General features: G+C 31.9%; 3 protein-coding genes across 4 annotated transcripts; 1 reads left to right on the forward strand and 2 right to left on the reverse strand.

Moving 5' to 3' along the window:
* Positions 1-688: 688 nt before the first annotated feature.
* On the forward strand, positions 689-4,921 carry LOC116772295 (leukocyte receptor cluster member 8). Its single transcript, XM_032664417.2, has 5 exons — positions 689-2,052; positions 2,134-2,647; positions 2,720-2,924; positions 3,371-3,578; positions 4,301-4,921. The coding sequence occupies exons 1-5, from the start codon at positions 992-994 to the stop codon at positions 4,464-4,466; spliced, it is 2,154 nt and encodes a 717-aa protein (XP_032520308.2). The 5' UTR covers positions 689-991; the 3' UTR covers positions 4,467-4,921.
* A 1,459-nt stretch (positions 4,922-6,380) lies between these two features.
* On the reverse strand, positions 6,381-8,051 carry LOC116772580 (uncharacterized protein C16orf52 homolog A). Its single transcript, XM_061522357.1, has 3 exons — positions 7,808-8,051; positions 7,334-7,546; positions 6,381-6,809 (listed from the first exon to the last, which is right to left on the reverse strand). Exons 1-3 carry the CDS (start codon positions 7,908-7,910, stop codon positions 6,622-6,624), a joined length of 504 nt encoding a protein of 167 aa, XP_061378341.1. The 5' UTR covers positions 7,911-8,051; the 3' UTR covers positions 6,381-6,621.
* Positions 8,052-8,182: 131 nt separating this feature from the next.
* LOC116772581 (sodium/potassium-transporting ATPase subunit alpha-like) lies at positions 8,183-15,523 on the reverse strand. 2 transcript variants are annotated; one of them, XM_061522355.1, is made up of 18 exons: positions 15,336-15,523; positions 15,114-15,263; positions 14,476-14,648; positions 14,130-14,300; positions 13,542-13,671; positions 12,945-13,181; positions 12,655-12,870; positions 12,564-12,584; positions 12,307-12,497; positions 12,060-12,231; positions 11,822-11,970; positions 11,288-11,489; positions 10,864-11,018; positions 10,478-10,664; positions 9,936-10,175; positions 9,525-9,713; positions 9,295-9,412; positions 8,183-9,220 (listed from the first exon to the last, which is right to left on the reverse strand). In XM_061522355.1, the coding sequence occupies exons 1-18, from the start codon at positions 15,481-15,483 to the stop codon at positions 9,106-9,108; spliced, it is 2,964 nt and encodes a 987-aa protein (XP_061378339.1). In that variant the 5' UTR covers positions 15,484-15,523; the 3' UTR covers positions 8,183-9,105. The 2 variants fall into 2 exon arrangements, with proteins under 2 accessions (XP_061378339.1, XP_061378340.1); XM_061522356.1 differs by lacking the exon at positions 8,183-9,220 and having other exon boundaries at positions 9,248-9,412.
* Between the last annotated feature and the right edge of the window lie 1,122 nt (positions 15,524-16,645).

The following is a 16,645-nucleotide window of genomic DNA, read 5'->3' on the forward strand; positions in this document are numbered from 1 at the left end:
AAAAAACACAAAAATTTTAAATTGAAACGTTTTACGATGAAAAAATTTTATGTTCAAAACAAATTGTTAACAAAATAATAATGATTTTATTTGTTAAAACTTATTTAAATTGTTTTAGGACAGAGCATTAAAGGTATAATATATATATATTGATATTCACAATAATTTCTTTAAAAGTAAAGGATATTTTTAAAAATATTTTAAAATAAATTTTGAAAAGTCTTGAGTCAAGCTCATAAAATTAATTGAATATTTTACAATTAGGTTATTAATTTTGATGTGATAATAATTTATTTTTTATATTTAACCTAATTACCATAAAAACGATCCTATTTTTGGGTCAATTCAGTAAAATTATAGTTAATTTGCAATAATATTATAAAAATTATATCTTAAGATACAGATAACAATATAAAAGTATTTGTAAGTTTGGAACTTTTAAATTTTGTACTTTAGATTAAATTTGGAATTTTTATGAAAAAATAGGTACGTTTTATTTAGTTAGTCATAACTGTCTACATTAAAATAATATTCATTTATTAAAAGTGAAGATATGCTGTGTAGTCCAAATAAAACACTATTATAACACCATACGACAAGATCAATACAGTATGGCGAAATTAATAAGGATGGCAATTTTGGTTAGGGCTTTTTATGATTTGGCAACATTGGGCATAGATACAGTTTAAAGTTTTATTGATATATGAAGTTGTCTGTTGAATCAGTTCGACGTTCACTTTTAAGTCAAGGAAGTTTTCTTAAGTGCTTTATCAAGATTTTATATTCAAGGAATAAGTCAATTGTGGATGTGCATTGGTATATTTATAATTGAGACTTCTTCAGTGTTAAGAATGTCCAGGTAAATAGTATATAGGTGTGGCAAGATAGTGTGCAGTGCAGTGGGTCGCCATTTTGTTTTAAGGTATTATTTTCGGAGTCTACGTTTTTTGAATTAATTAATGCAGTAGAAATAAGTAAGAATATTATCATCATGGCTGATAACAATAGTTCAAAAGAGCCCCCGTTGCAAACCATGAGTGGCATGCCACCAAATCACAATCCATGGATGTACGGTTTATATCATCAATACAATGGGTATCATGGCGGCATGTTTCCGCAGTTTTACAATCATCAATATTTTAATCAAATGGGCAATGGAGGATTTCGTAACGACGGTCAACATTTTCAACAAAACAAGGATGCCAAAGCTGAGTTTAATCATTCTCAGTTTTCCAAACCGCCTCCTTCTTTATTAGGAATGTCCCCCCACGATACAAGTCGTCCATTTAACAACCAGTCACCAATTAGGTTTAACCTTAACGGTAATCGAAAATCTGCTCCCCTTCCCCCCAACGAAAATCCACTTTTATTTAATAATAATGCCAAGAAAAAGCGTAAGAAGGGAAATAAAGCTAACGATGAGACAGGCGCCATTTTACCGCCTTTGCCTGATCATCCACCGCCGCTGCCTCCGTGTCCTCCGCCAGATCTCCCTAAACCGCCTCCTCCCCCACTTGATGTTCCCCTGCCTCCCCCATTAGCAACAGAAGACATTCCTGAGCCGCTGGAAGAGCCCAAGGACGATACGTCCAAACTAAAAGAATTCGAAAATGTTGTTTCACATGATAATTCTTCAAATTTTTTAAAGTCATCATCAATACAAACATCTGCAGGAACATGGCCTGAGAGTTTAGAGAGGTACATTAAAAGGTGCTATGAAAAATGTAAAACTGCATTTGATCGGGATCAAATAGATATTTGTCTAAAAGGGCGCATTACAGCAGCTGCAAATAAAGATGAGATTTGGACAAGAAATTGGGATGAGGAACCCATCCCTAGTGTGCATAGTGAAAGAAATAATTTGTCAGTAAAACCAGTTCGTGGTACATTATCTTTGTATCAAAAGTGTGAGGCTGTTTCAGAATTAAATAAAAACAAACCTGCATCTGGTCCAAAAGGTTTCAATGCACACAAAAGTTCACCACAAAGAAGACACAAATTGCACTCTAAAAGTCGCTCAAAGTCTAGGAGTCCACCTCGTAAGAGATACAGGTAATTCATAATTCTTTATATTTTCTATAATGTAATAAAATTACTTTGTAATTTTAATGATAATTTCCTTTGTAATTACAGTACTTCATCAGCATCTAGTGATGATATTGAAGAGAGAAAAATTGCTAAAAACAAAAATCGTCAAAAAGTTAAAGACAGACTGTCACTGGATCAGAAGAAACCAAATAAATATCAGAAGAATGCGAAAAAGAAGCAAATTAATCAGTTTACAGTTGAAGAGGTACACGGTAATGCTGAAAAGTTGCAAAAAAGAGCTCAAAGGTTCGGCCATTCCTGTGTTCCCACCATAGCTAGTGCAATACAAGCACACGGTAAAAGAGTGGAACCTTCCCCAAAAAGACCAATAATTAATGACACCGAAGGGGATTATGAACTCAATAACATGCACATTGTGGGAACATGCACAGATATCGAGAAATCCTTTTTGAGGTTAACTAAAGCACCGGAAGCCTGTGAGGTGCGACCTGTCGCTGTATTAAGAAACTCTCTGAGAAATGTCAAGGATAGGTGGATTATTAAACAGGACTACAGATATGCCTGTGATCAGTTAAAATCAATAAGACAGGATTTAACGGTAAATATAAAGCTAGTATCTGTTAAATAGAGTATATGAATAGGTCAAATGTTAAAATGATCTGGTTTTCAGGTGCAAGGTGTCAGAGATGGATTTACAGTTGAGGTATATGAAACTCATGCAAGAATTGCCCTGGAAAAAGGTGACCACGAGGAATTCAACCAGTGTCAAACACAACTTAAAATGCTTTATTCAGAGCTACCGGAGTTTAGATCTAACGAAGCAGAATTTAAAGCTTATAGGATTCTCTATTATATATTCACAAATAATACCCTGGGTGAGCATTTCTGATAAATTTGATATTGTGAAGTGTGTAACAGATTTTCTAAGTATTTCAATCAATAGTCATTAGTTATAATTGCCTATGAACATCTCCAATATGGGTGATAAATGAGTCACATCTATCAAGGTGGTATTACTAGTGGCTTCAATATGTTCCTTATAACTTCAGTTATTTCAGGAATATCCCGTATGTCTATTAATATTACCTATTAAATGTATAGTTAAAATATTCCTCCTATCAAAAGGCTAGATGTTGTATGTTATAAGTTCTTCTATAAGAACAAACAACATGACCATTCATTTTGTTTCTCACTTATTGCATGAACCCTTATAAGTTATAACCCTGTTCTACTAGAGAGGAAGACAGACAAGTGGATTTATTCACACCTACCGGCTTCTGTTCTGCATAGATTAATTTACATGTTTTTTTTTTATTCACAGATCTGACCACAATATTTCGATTTCTTTCAAAAGAGGACAGAGAAGATGAATGTATAAAACATGCTTTAAAAACACGGTGTGCTTGGGCAACAGGAAATTTACACAAATTCTTTGTTCTATACAAATCAGCACCAATGATGTCCGGATATCTCATTGATTGGATTGTGGAAAGGGAACGGAAAAACTATCTCAAATTCATCATTAAGTCGTATGTTACACTTATATTTTCAATTAACACCCTCCTTAAGGGACACTTTAAATTGACAAGGCATTTCCTGCATCATAATCATAACAAAGCCATCCTAGTCATTGAAAAGCTTCATTGATTTGGATTAATGGTCGCTCGTTAACTATAATGCATGCAAAATCTCAATTCCTAATTCTAAGTATCCGCTTCTTAATTTTAAACAATAACAAATCTAAAGTTGAACTTCTAAAATTTTTTTCCCAATATTTGTTAGTGTTTTTTTTAAGTTAAATGAGAAAGAAGTGTGATGTTTTTTTGTTTGCACTAAAGTAGTTGAAATTATTAGGCTTGTTTTTCTATATCTTTTCTTTATTTAAATTTTACTAATTTACGGATGTAGTTGTCTGTTGTTTTGGAGAACATATACAAAAATTTTGTTAACGGACTTGAAAGGGAGGGATAAAACTATTGTTTTTTTTTGGCAAATCTGAATATATATTAAAGAGTTTTTATGCAAAGTGCTTATAAGATTAAATAAGCATTTAATTTTCGAACCGTCATAAAAGCCTGGGGTTTTTAAATTGTTATGTCCGACCAATATTTTTGGTGAAACAGATAAAAATAAAGATATTTTTTATGTCAAGGGAGGGCATCAAAAACGGTTTTCTTTCAATGCATATTTTCTACATGGCCAATCCTCACTGGTTGGTTTTGTTTTACTAATATTCTCTTTGTATGTTCAGCTACAGACAAAGTGTTCCCGTGGACTTCATCACTAAGGAGTTGGCATTTGAATCCAGTACAAAAACTTATGAGTTCCTCAAACAGTTTTCTCTAACTTACACTGACGCAGATGAAACTCGAATTGATTGCAAAGCGAGTCAACATGTCGTTGGTCAAAACATATAACGAAGCATGTTACTGCGCTACTACTATGGAGCGATTAAAAAGCTTTATCCTAAAAATAAATATTCCCTTCGTGCTCGTTGTTAAAGCACAAAAACAGTTCGAGTTTTTGCTCATGTGGCCTATGTCCTTGTTTATGCTAGTTTTATTAGGCGCAGGAGTCGGCACAAGCACATCATGTTGTTCGAGCTGGTAACCGGCAAGTCATAAGCTCCTAGTTGACACGTTACATGAAGAACCTCAAGCGCAGGGCACCTTTATGTGAGTGAAAACGACACAAGGACGCTAAAAGTGATGAGACACTTCAATAAATAGTGTATATTTTAAATAAGTGGACCTTTTAATAATTATTGTTGATTGTTGTGTAAATATGAACTATTTATAAGTACCGTAATAATATTAATAACAATTTGAACAATTATGATCTTAATAATAATAAAAAATGAGAATTTTTTAAAGTTTTTTCATTATTAGCCCGCCCTCCACGTCTAATTGTAAGACGAAAAGGTTGTGAGTGTCTTAATTAATTTTGTCGTTTTATAGACGTGTCATGTGGGTTCAATTGAAAATTAAAATTAGTCGTTAAAAATTAACCCGATATAAGTAACGTCCTTAAATTTGTTTTGGGACTTTTTTATTTTTTTGAAAACTATAAGCATAGCTTATAAAATATATATTGCGATTTAAGACGACATAAGTGCCTTTCGGTGATAACGATTACTGCTGACTTATCGACGAGTCTATATAAAAATTATTGAATAAGAATAAATTCTGAAAATGTATTATTTTAGTGTACATAGTATAGGTCTCTATTAGATTTCTTTATTTCTTATTTTCTGTATTTTCACGTTTTCATCATGTATTAAGTAATTCAATTCATTTATACAAAGTGAAGTAGTAAAAGAATATTTAGATGTTGGTACAGTGATCTGGAAGCAATTAGGGGCCGTCCATTAATCACGTGAGGTTGGAAGGGGGGAGGGGGGTATATAAAATCACTAAATATCACAGAAGGGTGGCGGGGTTGTAATAATATATCACGTGTATTTATTTTTTCGGGATACTGAATCGAAAAGCGGCGTTCGTCCTTTTGGCTTCACGCTATAATAGTGAGGTGTACAATGTTCGTCCTACCGGCATCCTCACGCGACGATAAACGATGTATATAGTAGTGCGAAACGGATGTTGGTCTTCAACCAAGCATTGTGCGAACATCTGACTTACAAGATCTTTTATATCCAGTTATTGGTGTAGAAGAAAATCTGACGAATCCGTGGTCTGAGGATACTTCAAATTAAATATGTCTGCATTTAAACTTTAAAATAATTATTATTGTAGTCTTTAATTTTCTATAATAAAATTAGATTATACCGAAAGCTGTATTTTATAAATATTTAAAAATAGTTATGACATTGTGTAGTTACTAAAAAATACACGTGATATAGGAAGGGAGGGGTGGAGGGCAGTCTTAAACCTCACTATTTATCACCAAGGGGGAGGGAGGGTGAAAATTAGCTAAAAAATCGTCACGTGATTAATGGACGGCCTCTTAGAAGAAACGTGTTCCAGTTCGTTAGGTTATTTAATTTACTAAAAATTATGAATTATGAATTTCATAATTAGAAAGTATATCCATTGATTAAAAATTAAAATTGAGCTATGATTAATTAAGATTTGAGTTAAAAATGAACACATACCATCTAAGATCGCGCCAATTTCAAAGTTCGTCGGCCTAACTTGCTCAATAATATTCTACTATGGTACGATTTTTTTTTACAGATTCTATTTTTAAAACAAAATTATTCAAAATTCGTATAATAGAGTTCTAAGCAAGTAAACTGAAGATAGTCATGTATTATTATGAAGGATTTAGAGATATTTTATGCCACAAAAAAAAAAAAAGGAAAACTGCCATAATATAACTGAATTTATTTTTTATTTATTTAATTTTCTTTACAATAAGGAAATAAACTTAGAACTAGTTAAATCGAATTGGATACATATTCATGGAATGTATATTCTCATTTGATTTAAATGTGTAAATAATACTTTTCCCATACATAAATTTAGTAATATACTAAATAATTATAATAATAACAAAACAAATAAAGTATAACTATCATTAAACATCACATTTAATATTGAGATTCAACTTTATTTAAAAATGTGGAAGACATACTTTCCCAGCAAATAGTTCAGATATAACGGTTATCCACAATGACAGTACAAACAGTATGTACGATATCCCAACTTGGTGACTGTTCGGTAGCTGGTAGGGCTGGCCTCCTATCTCATCAACATGGAAACCCATTGGAAATATCACCGCAGCCAGGCAGAAGACGACCACTAAAATGACATTCACATGTAGAATATGTTTTTTTAATAGATTTAAATAAATCTCTTTTGTTTACTCACACCTTAGTGACATGTTAATAATTTATGGGAGGCAAAATTTTTTGATATTTCTAGAAGTTTTATGTAAAATTAATTTCGTCACCAAAAAATATAAGTTAAACTGGAATTATACATATATGCCATATGGACATATTTATCTATTCTTTTTAATTATTTTTTTTATGTCACTTGAAACACAGGTGTAATGTTTACCAATGTAATAATCTATAATTAATTTTCTAAAATACCATATTAAATCCATGCACCAAATTAATTTAAATCTTAAGGTCTTTAACTAATTAGTTTATGAAGACTAATTTTAATCATTTTATGGAGATATTTAACACAATTTTTGTTATGAGTTATAGTATATTTTTCAGAAATCACACTTCTAACCATTCATTCAATAACATATTGTTTATTTCAATCTATCTTTTTCCTTTCTAATTTCACAATAATATGTTTTCAATACATACTTGCTGCAAATCCAACCCAACGGGCATAAGGAATTACATTGCGGTCAAAATGACTTGATGCCAAAAGTATTACTGTAGTTGTTATGCAAATACATCCAATGAATATACAGATTAGAGCTAACAACCATTCCGGCTGCAGATCTGGTGTGAAACACACTTGTGGACGGTTGTACAGAGTTATACATGACCACATTAATCCCAGACGAGTATCACCTGAAAATTCAAGAATTTAGTTAGAATTTCATTTTAACTCGATGTTTTTACTAAATTTGATGAGTTTCATATTCATAATTAATGCCACTCGGAATAAACATTATTTTTTATTTGAATATTGAGACTTATTAAATATTGTAGAATTAACACACGAGTTAACAAACCTGTAAAAGAAATATTGCTTAGCAATGGGATGAGAAAGGAAGTAAAAAAGTTAAGATAGCCAAAATCGAATGTCGTCATAAGAATATAGGCAATTACCTCCAACATCAGTGATAATCCAGTCTGGCATTGCAAGGCTTACTATTGCAAAGACATCTGCAGTCATAAACAGTGTCCCAGAGATAAGTGTAAGTTTATCCATTTTTTATTCAAGTTATTATCATTGCTTTAATACTTAAGTTGGTAGAGATCCTGACGCAGATATTTAATCAAAATTCTCATCAATAGCCTTGATATCAATCAGTATTTATTCAGTATACAAAATAAAAAGATGTTTATCCTGTGTATTATGACATTTACCTGACATTTCAGTTTTAAAGTTGCCAATTTGCTGAAACTAATGCTCTTAAAACCTTAACGAATTAATGTTGAATAGTTCTTTACTTTGGTTTTTGTCTGGTTTGTGTGTAAATTTATTAACTCTAATATTTTAACATTTTGGTTGTTCTCCTTAACCGTTTACATTATACATTATTATTTATGTATTTTTTTATCTAGTTTCTGGTAAAAATATTATAAGTCTTATAAAAATAGCCTTTATTCGATTAGGCAAATTGTGTCGTGTTTTCTACACAAACTATTCAACATTATAATTTGGTAAACAAATAAAAAGACAACATTGGCAAAATATTCCATAATTCCAGGGTGAATGAAGCAATGCTATTGCTTAAAAAAAGTCCTTATACAACAAGCGGAAATATATATTTTAGTTAGTTGAGTTCTCTATGTTGAGGTACCTCTTCATACACTGCTTTGTTGTTGCTGTACTTCATGGTAGTTAAAAGTTAAAATCTGTGTATCTTTTTAACTTTTATTTAAATATGTTTTGGACACATGTAAATTTACGGATATATAAACATGTCGCATTGCAGCTACTCAGTTTACGATAAGTATAAAAGACTATGTGTACACAATCACATTTAATGTTTAGAGTAGTCTTCAACATAATTTAATGAAAGTTTAAAAAACAGAAAAAGCTTTTACAGGAACCGTTGAGTTTACGAAAACATATGCTGATTTTAGGTAGACCAAAAATAAACACTCAAGTCGTTTTTCATCTACATCATTATTGCAGAGTAATTCAGGTAAAATGTAGGTATTATAAGCACTAATACTACTTAAAGCAAATCTGAACTAACATAAAATAATATTTGTAATACTTATTAACCATTATCCAGCGAGCATCAGTAATAGTATCGTTACACCACGTGGATAAAATAGTGACAATTTTAAAAAAAATTATGACATGTCTATTATTTTTAATTGTGTCAAAAACAGTAAATAATTAAAATGATACAAAATCAAATTTGACGCTCTTAACATCGTTCAAAAATATTTTAATAGTAAGTAAGTTTATTGAACCAACCGTTAAACATATGCTTTCGAATACAATATTTTCTGAATTCGTCGAAAGCGAACATAAAAGCTGAAAAAGGTAAAGCTAAGAACCACCTGCAATAATAAGGGGAAAAATTCATCGAAATGAAGAAAATTTAATTTATTCAAGTTTACAATAATATTATTACCATCTCAGTCGGAGAGGGTAAGTCCTGAAAAATGTGTTCACTCCGGGAACATAACACACAACCGCTGCTAAGACCAATTCGAATATTAAACCCATATTAAGAACTCCATTTTTCATACCTATTTGATATGTAATTATAATTTTGTCAGATCATTTTAAAAGTCACAAAAAAATTAAGTATTTTTTTTTTCTAGCAATATTTTTTAATATTAAATATAATTATAAACGTACCAACTTGAAAGAATGAATTGTATCTAGTTTTGCAAATAATGCAATTGGTCACTTGTGTGATGACAACCGCTACGAAGTAAGCGGCTTGACAGATGCGTTCGAGTTCCTTTCGTTCGTTATAAGTCCACTCCTGGCCAAGGGAGTCTGTGACGTCACTTACCGCTGCGTTGTCCCAAGCCTCTCGAATGCCTATATACATTTATAAAATAGTAATAATTAATAAGTCATGGTTATAAGAAAGCGTCACTATTCTTTTTGTAGCATAGCTTCTAGCTTCATCTATTCTTTAATTTTGTTTGCGAATCAAATTCATATTAAGAAAAAGAATTATTAAAATTATTAATTAAATTAGTATTAAATTGTTTTCATCGGGTAAGTAAGTATTAAATTGTTTTCATCGGGTACACTCACCAAATAGTTCTTTAGGATAGAATCCGTGTTCAGCCATAACAATGAAGTAGGCGAAAATCCCGGCGGCGAATTCGATCAAGCCGAGATGTCCGTACACCAAGTTTAACATGCATGTTGATACAAGTGGGTCGGATGTTCGCGGAGGGCGCGCCATTACATCCTGTTCGGCTAACTCGTGGGATAACGATACGGCTGGCCACATATCCGTGCCCAGATCAATGCAGAGAATTGTCATTACTCCTAAAATATCATAAATTACGTGTAGGCTATAGTGCTTTGATAATTTTATGAATTAAAAAGTTCACTTATTTAACAACATTGTAACAGCGTAGTTTAAAAAATATCTAAAACCTGCACGCTTCATAAATCAGCTTAAGGCTGTTTATAAGACTCAGTTTTATAGAAAGAATTAACAAATACATAATTGGTTAATGAACATTTTTTGATGATGACAAATACATTACGTATTTATTTATAATGTCTTTAAGTTACATGGATGTTTATATCTACTTACAAATTTATTACTTAAATTTTTTACGCACCGAGTGGCAACGGTATGGAAAAAAGAATGAACATAAAAACTGGCAGTATTTCTGGTACGTTCGATATAAGGATGTAGCAAACCGATTTCTTTAAATTATCGAATATTTTTCGACCTTCTTCTATGCCAGTAACAATAGTCGCAAAGTTATCATCCATCAATATAATATCCGCAGTTTGCTTGGATACCTTAAAGAAGAAGTCAATCAGAAATCTGTGGGACAAGCATAAGTATCAGGAATATCTTATCTTTTTAAGCCGTCGATTGTTAAGCCATTGATAAGTGAGTTTTCATTATTTATATCTGTAGTTAAAAAAAGGTGTGTCCCTGTCTTTAAAGATTTCATAGACATCAATTGCATAATAATTGAAAAGAAGGTTTTAATACTTGAGATCCCGTTATCCCCATGGATATTCCGATGTCCGCTCGTCGCAACGCTGGTGCGTCATTTACTCCGTCTCCTGTAACTGCTACAACATTCCCTTTCTCCTGGCAAGCTTCAACTATTTGCAGCTTTTGTGTAGGAGATGTCCTTGCAAAGACTAAAGGTTTTAACTGTTAGGAACTAAATTATTTTTTAATCTATTAACATTACTCTATTTCTTGTGCAGTAAAAATAATTAATGTTAGAAAACATTAACCTTTTCTTCATTCCAACCGCAAAATAACCTGACCATAACTTCTACAATTATCATTTAGATGGAACAATTTTAATTTATCTGTTTTTATGAAATTGGAAAAATGCCATGGCTTAGGACTCGATTAGAAAGATATAGTTTTTCTTAACTGACTAATTCTGCATTGTTTTTACCTATTTCGTAATGTTTTTCGAGTGTCAATGACAACAAATCATGCGTCATATTTCTAAGGTCGTCGCCGGTGACCACGCGACAGGCGGAGGTGGTGGCGATACCAACCTCTGCTGCCACCGCCCTCGCTGTCGCGGGGTGGTCACCAGTTATCATCAAAACTCGCACACCGGCTGCACGTACGCGCCGGATGGCGAAAAGAACCTTGTATAAAAGGAGAGACGATTGTCATTTACCTTTCATTCTACTTAGCAATAAAAAGTATCCAACATACTTAATTAAAATTCAGTTTACTTTTATTTATTTTTGAAATTAATTTATTGATAAACTCAAAATTTACTATAGGATCATAGGCATAACAAACGGTCAGTTTAAGAGAATATGAAATAGATCCGTAGACAATAAATGTAGTTTTCCTGTTCCTCTAAAGAAGGATTTGCAAAATTATAGAAGCCGCTGACTCCACTTACATAAACACTAAAAATAGCTTATATTTCATACACTTACCTGATATCTCGAAAAATTAGGTTCATTACCTCTTTCCGTGGTGGATCTATCAAACCAATAAGTCCGAGGAAGCGGAGATTTGTTTGAGGAAAATTTATGTCCTCTGTATCGAACTTATAATTTTTAGGATATTCTTTCGCGTCCAAAATCAAATCAGCAAATGCTAGAACTCTTTGACCTGGATTTTTTAAGAATTCCAAAATTGTAATATGACTTTTTTATTTACAAAAAAAAAAACACAAGGAAATATTTCGTTTTATAACTAACCGGTATTCGCCAAATTTTCGATGGCTTTATTGGCAACATCTTTCATGTCGTTTGTCATTTTAATGTCTTGGTTGTGAAAAATTACAGTATCGCAACGAGATAATATTCGTTCCGGAGCTCCCTTCATAGCCAAATAATATTTTGAACTTTGTGTATCAAAATGGATACTCATCTAAATGGCGATATGATAAAATCAGGAATGTCGAAATTTATTATATAATAATGTCGTTTTCAAGTAATAATTAACCTGATATTTATTGATTGAATTAAAAGGAATTTCGGCTACTTTTGGAAATCGTTTGCGTATTGACATTGGGTCATCGTATTCGTTCAAAAAGCTCAAAATCGCCTTCTCAGACGCGTCGCCCCTCACATCACTGTTTGTAGAAATAACAGCGTTGCTACACACTGAAGCGCATATTTTAAACCCTATAAATGCTGAAAATATATGTCTAAATAAGTAATTTAAATAGTTAACAAGATTAAAAGCAATCAATACCATACCTGCATCGTTTTGCGTTGTTGCTGAAATAATATTTAGTAAGTTTAGATTATAAAATACATATCATAATTTTACATAAGGTTTAATCCTAACATTTAAAATCCTTCTCGAGAACAGAATATTTTTTATTCCACACCCAAATGTTTCGGACGCACATTTTGTTTTCAGTCAATGTCCCTGTCTTGTCAGAGCATATTATTGTACAGGCACCCAATGCTTCAATTGTTTCTAAATTTTTAACCAGACATTTTTTGGATACCATACGCTTAGCTGTCAACGTTAAAGAAGCTGTGACAGTTGGCTGCAATCCTGCAAACACACATAAATAATTAGATAAATAAGTAACTTAATAAAAATAGGTAAGTATTTAACGAGAGTCGTACCTTCTGGAATGTTAGCGACTATTATGCCAATGACGAATATCGTTGTTTGAATAAACGGATATCCTAGACTGAGGCTGGCAGCAGCAACGATCACACCTAAACTTAACGCCCACACCGACATACAGCGCATGAAACGGCGTATTTCCCTTGAGAGAGGTGACGGCGCGGGTTGCAGTCTAGCCGCTAGACCCGCAACACGACCTAGAGCTGTTAAATCCCCACAGCAGACGACTACACCTAAAAACGTTAAAGTTTTTGTAAGCGTAATGAGATCTAAGACTTTCGCGACTATTCATTTAAATGCAATAAATATTATTAAGATTACTGCACGTATTTTATTATTTTTAATAACTATATACTCCCAACGTTTCCTTTACTTTGCAGCAACCTTGATCAGTGGCAGACAAGATGTGAATAAAATACACACAGTATGTATTTTTTTTAAATAATAAAATACACGTAGTAATCCGAATAATATTAGTTTCATTTAAGTGTTTGTAAACAACCATAAACCTCCTGTCTGAAGGTAGTTTAAATTTAATTGTTATTAGATATAATATAATCAAACATAATAACGTTATTGCTCAAACAACTAACCTCTAGCCCAACCCTCAACACAGAGTGCAGAAAAAAAAGCAATGTTCGGTGATTCGAGTATATTTTCAGTCCCTTCTGTGTTACTACGAGGTAAAGCTACACTCTCTCCAGTTAGCGAGGAGTTATCGACCTAGACATACGTTTTTATAATCACAGTTAAGAATTTAGATCCAGATAAATAAATATTAAATAACATATATGTTAATGTATGAAACTACCCTATCTTTTATTTGTACCTACCTACCTATGTGTCATTGTCTCTTTTAAATGGATAGACCGATTTCAGTGCGGTTTCTTTCAATTGATAACTGGGTTCCCTTCCGCGGTTCTTATGTATTTTTTGGCTAATATCGATCTACCTCTTTTCTAAAATGATGGAAGGCATTTTTGGCTTATGATTATTCATCTGAGTCCCTCACGGGTGAGGTGTTAACGGTCATTGAGCGTTAATAAATATTTTTTCCAATTTTGTATACTTTTTTTATTTATAGTTATTCATTTTAGGACTTTCAGGGCTACTTTCAACAGATATATATAAAAAACGGGAGTTATTATTTAAAATATACTATAATAACTTTAGAAACTAACTTTAAATCCTTTGCTATCAATTATTCGTATATCTGCCGGTAGGACGTCACCGATTTCTACTTCAACGATGTCTCCCTTCACTAGATCCCGTACTAGCACGTTACGTGTTAAAACTCCATCACGGACGCAGTTTGCGTACATAGGAATTAAACTGTTGAATGTTTTTATTATCTAAAAGTCAATTACGAAATATTACCACCTAACTTACGAAGATAATAAACCTATAAATTGAATATCTTGTAGGTTAATTATAACCTACGGCGTTTCTTTACTTTGCAAGAATTATAAAACAGAACCGTTTTAAAAAAAAAGGTAATTTTTAGAAATAATTTAAGAGAAAGCTAACCTTAGAACTTTTATAGTTTTGGAAAAAACTAAAGAGACCACAAATCACATCAACGCCAATCAGAACACATCCCAAGTAAAGGTTGTCATGACTCGGTTCCGGTTTGGCAGATATTTCTATCACGTATGCTCCCAAACATAACACGGCGCCGAGCCAAATTAAAATAGAAAATCCTGTAAACAGTTTTAATGTGAACACTATAAGCTTTTCAGTGTTAATCAATTAATAGATAATACAAAATGATCAACATACGTGACTGTAGTTGCAATCTCTTTTTTTTTAGGATAAATAAATAAATAAAATAATAAATTATGTATTATATTCAAATATTTTAATATGTAAGACTAGAACTGAGAACTAGTTAATAAAAACAGAAACAAAATATTTCTAAATATCGTCTTTCGGATTTTTCATTTTATAATCCATATCCTATACGTTTCATACATCCTGTATAAGGTTACCTAATGCCTCTTATGTCGTTCTTAAAATCTATTATACCATTTATTGTTTTTATTTTCTGTTTCTAGACGCATCATTAATACTTTATTAAGACGGAATTGAAGTGATTATGATAATTTAATTTATAATTCGTATTTTAAAATGTTACAAAAATCTTTTTAATTAAAAATCTCTCAAACCTGTACACAGGGACTTGAATAATAAAAGTGGCCATTTTAAATGAGCGGATGGTGTGAGCGTGTTGGGTCCGTAGTATTCTAATAATTCCTTTGCTTTATCACTTGTAAGTCCATTGATCGGGTCAGTTCCTAGCATAGAATACAGTTCTTCTAAAAGTTTAAAGTCACGTTTATGAATACGGAATATATATGTCATTATATGTTGAATCAAAATTAAATTACTGAGAGTAATAAGATGGGTGTCCGTTTGGATCTCTTTCTTGAGGATATTTAGTCTCGTAGAACTTAAGTCTCTGGACCTGAGTCGTCTTGGATTGTTTGGACGAAATAGATCAGACAACGAAGATAAACTCGAAGTTCTCGTATTCATTTTTATACATTAATCGTAATTTGCTTTCTGTATACATTTAGATGACAAATATTTTAAGAAATCAAGATGGTTTTGATTAACGAAAAAGTAATAAAATTACATATGTGTAAATAATTAAAAATAGTTTTCTTTTGTTGTGGACGTTTACAAATATATGTAAATGATTAATTTATTTTAATTTAGTATTTTACAGCATATATGTTTAATATATTATATTCAAGATACTATATGTCCTAGATATCAAAATTTAAAAACACTTCATTGTTATTAAAAAGAGTGACGTCACAAATGTCTTTGTTCTTGATCATAGTCAGGGTCTGAGGCTCTTGAAGGTAACCTAGTAGACGGTTTGTCGAATCTTTTATTTCGAAGAGGTCCGATCTCTGCAACGGCTTGAGTGAGAATGTTTTTGATCAGTACCCTCGCCTCTATTTAAACCTACCTAACTCTGTTAATTACGTAAATAAAGGGTATTCGTTCCGATATATACTCTATCAATGAAATTAATATATGTTTTTAGAATTCCCATGGTAAAGCTCTTGATAGAAAAACTTATATATTTTCATTCATAATATTTTGTATGACATCTGATAAGCGGTATCTAGTAACTATTGAAGTCGTGTCGTGTCTTAACTTCATGATTTTACGTCTTAGGTTCCATTTATCGAAAAAATATATAATTATAGAAGAAGATGCGAAGGGATTTTATCCGTCGATTTCTCCTTATGAATATTGACAACTAAGTGTAGACACTCGAATGAAGCCTTAGCTTAAAAAAACATAGCTATTGAAGTAGTGACTACACGGGCTATACAAGTTATGGTAGGGAGATACTTTATTGCTTCAGGTATATATGCAGATATTCAACCATAGACTATCGTTTCTACAGTGTCATTACCTTGACCTCTCAACTCAGTGTGAAACGCGTTAAGAATAAACTATTTTTTATTATGTCAACGTTCTTTATACTTTTTCTAAAAGATAAAAGTTATTTTAATGAACATGAATTTGTTGTTCCGTGTTCGTGTATAAAATTATCAGATTATACGGATAAAATGAAATTGTTTAGTTTCGATTTGAGTATTTAAATATTCTGTTATCGTAAGAACATTGAAAATGTGAATGTGAATAGTATATGTATGAAATTAAATAATCTTACTAT

The sequence above is a fragment of the Danaus plexippus genome, chromosome 12 (assembly GCF_018135715.1).
Source record: "Danaus plexippus chromosome 12, MEX_DaPlex, whole genome shotgun sequence".
Taxonomy (NCBI): Eukaryota; Metazoa; Arthropoda; class Insecta; order Lepidoptera; family Nymphalidae; genus Danaus; species Danaus plexippus.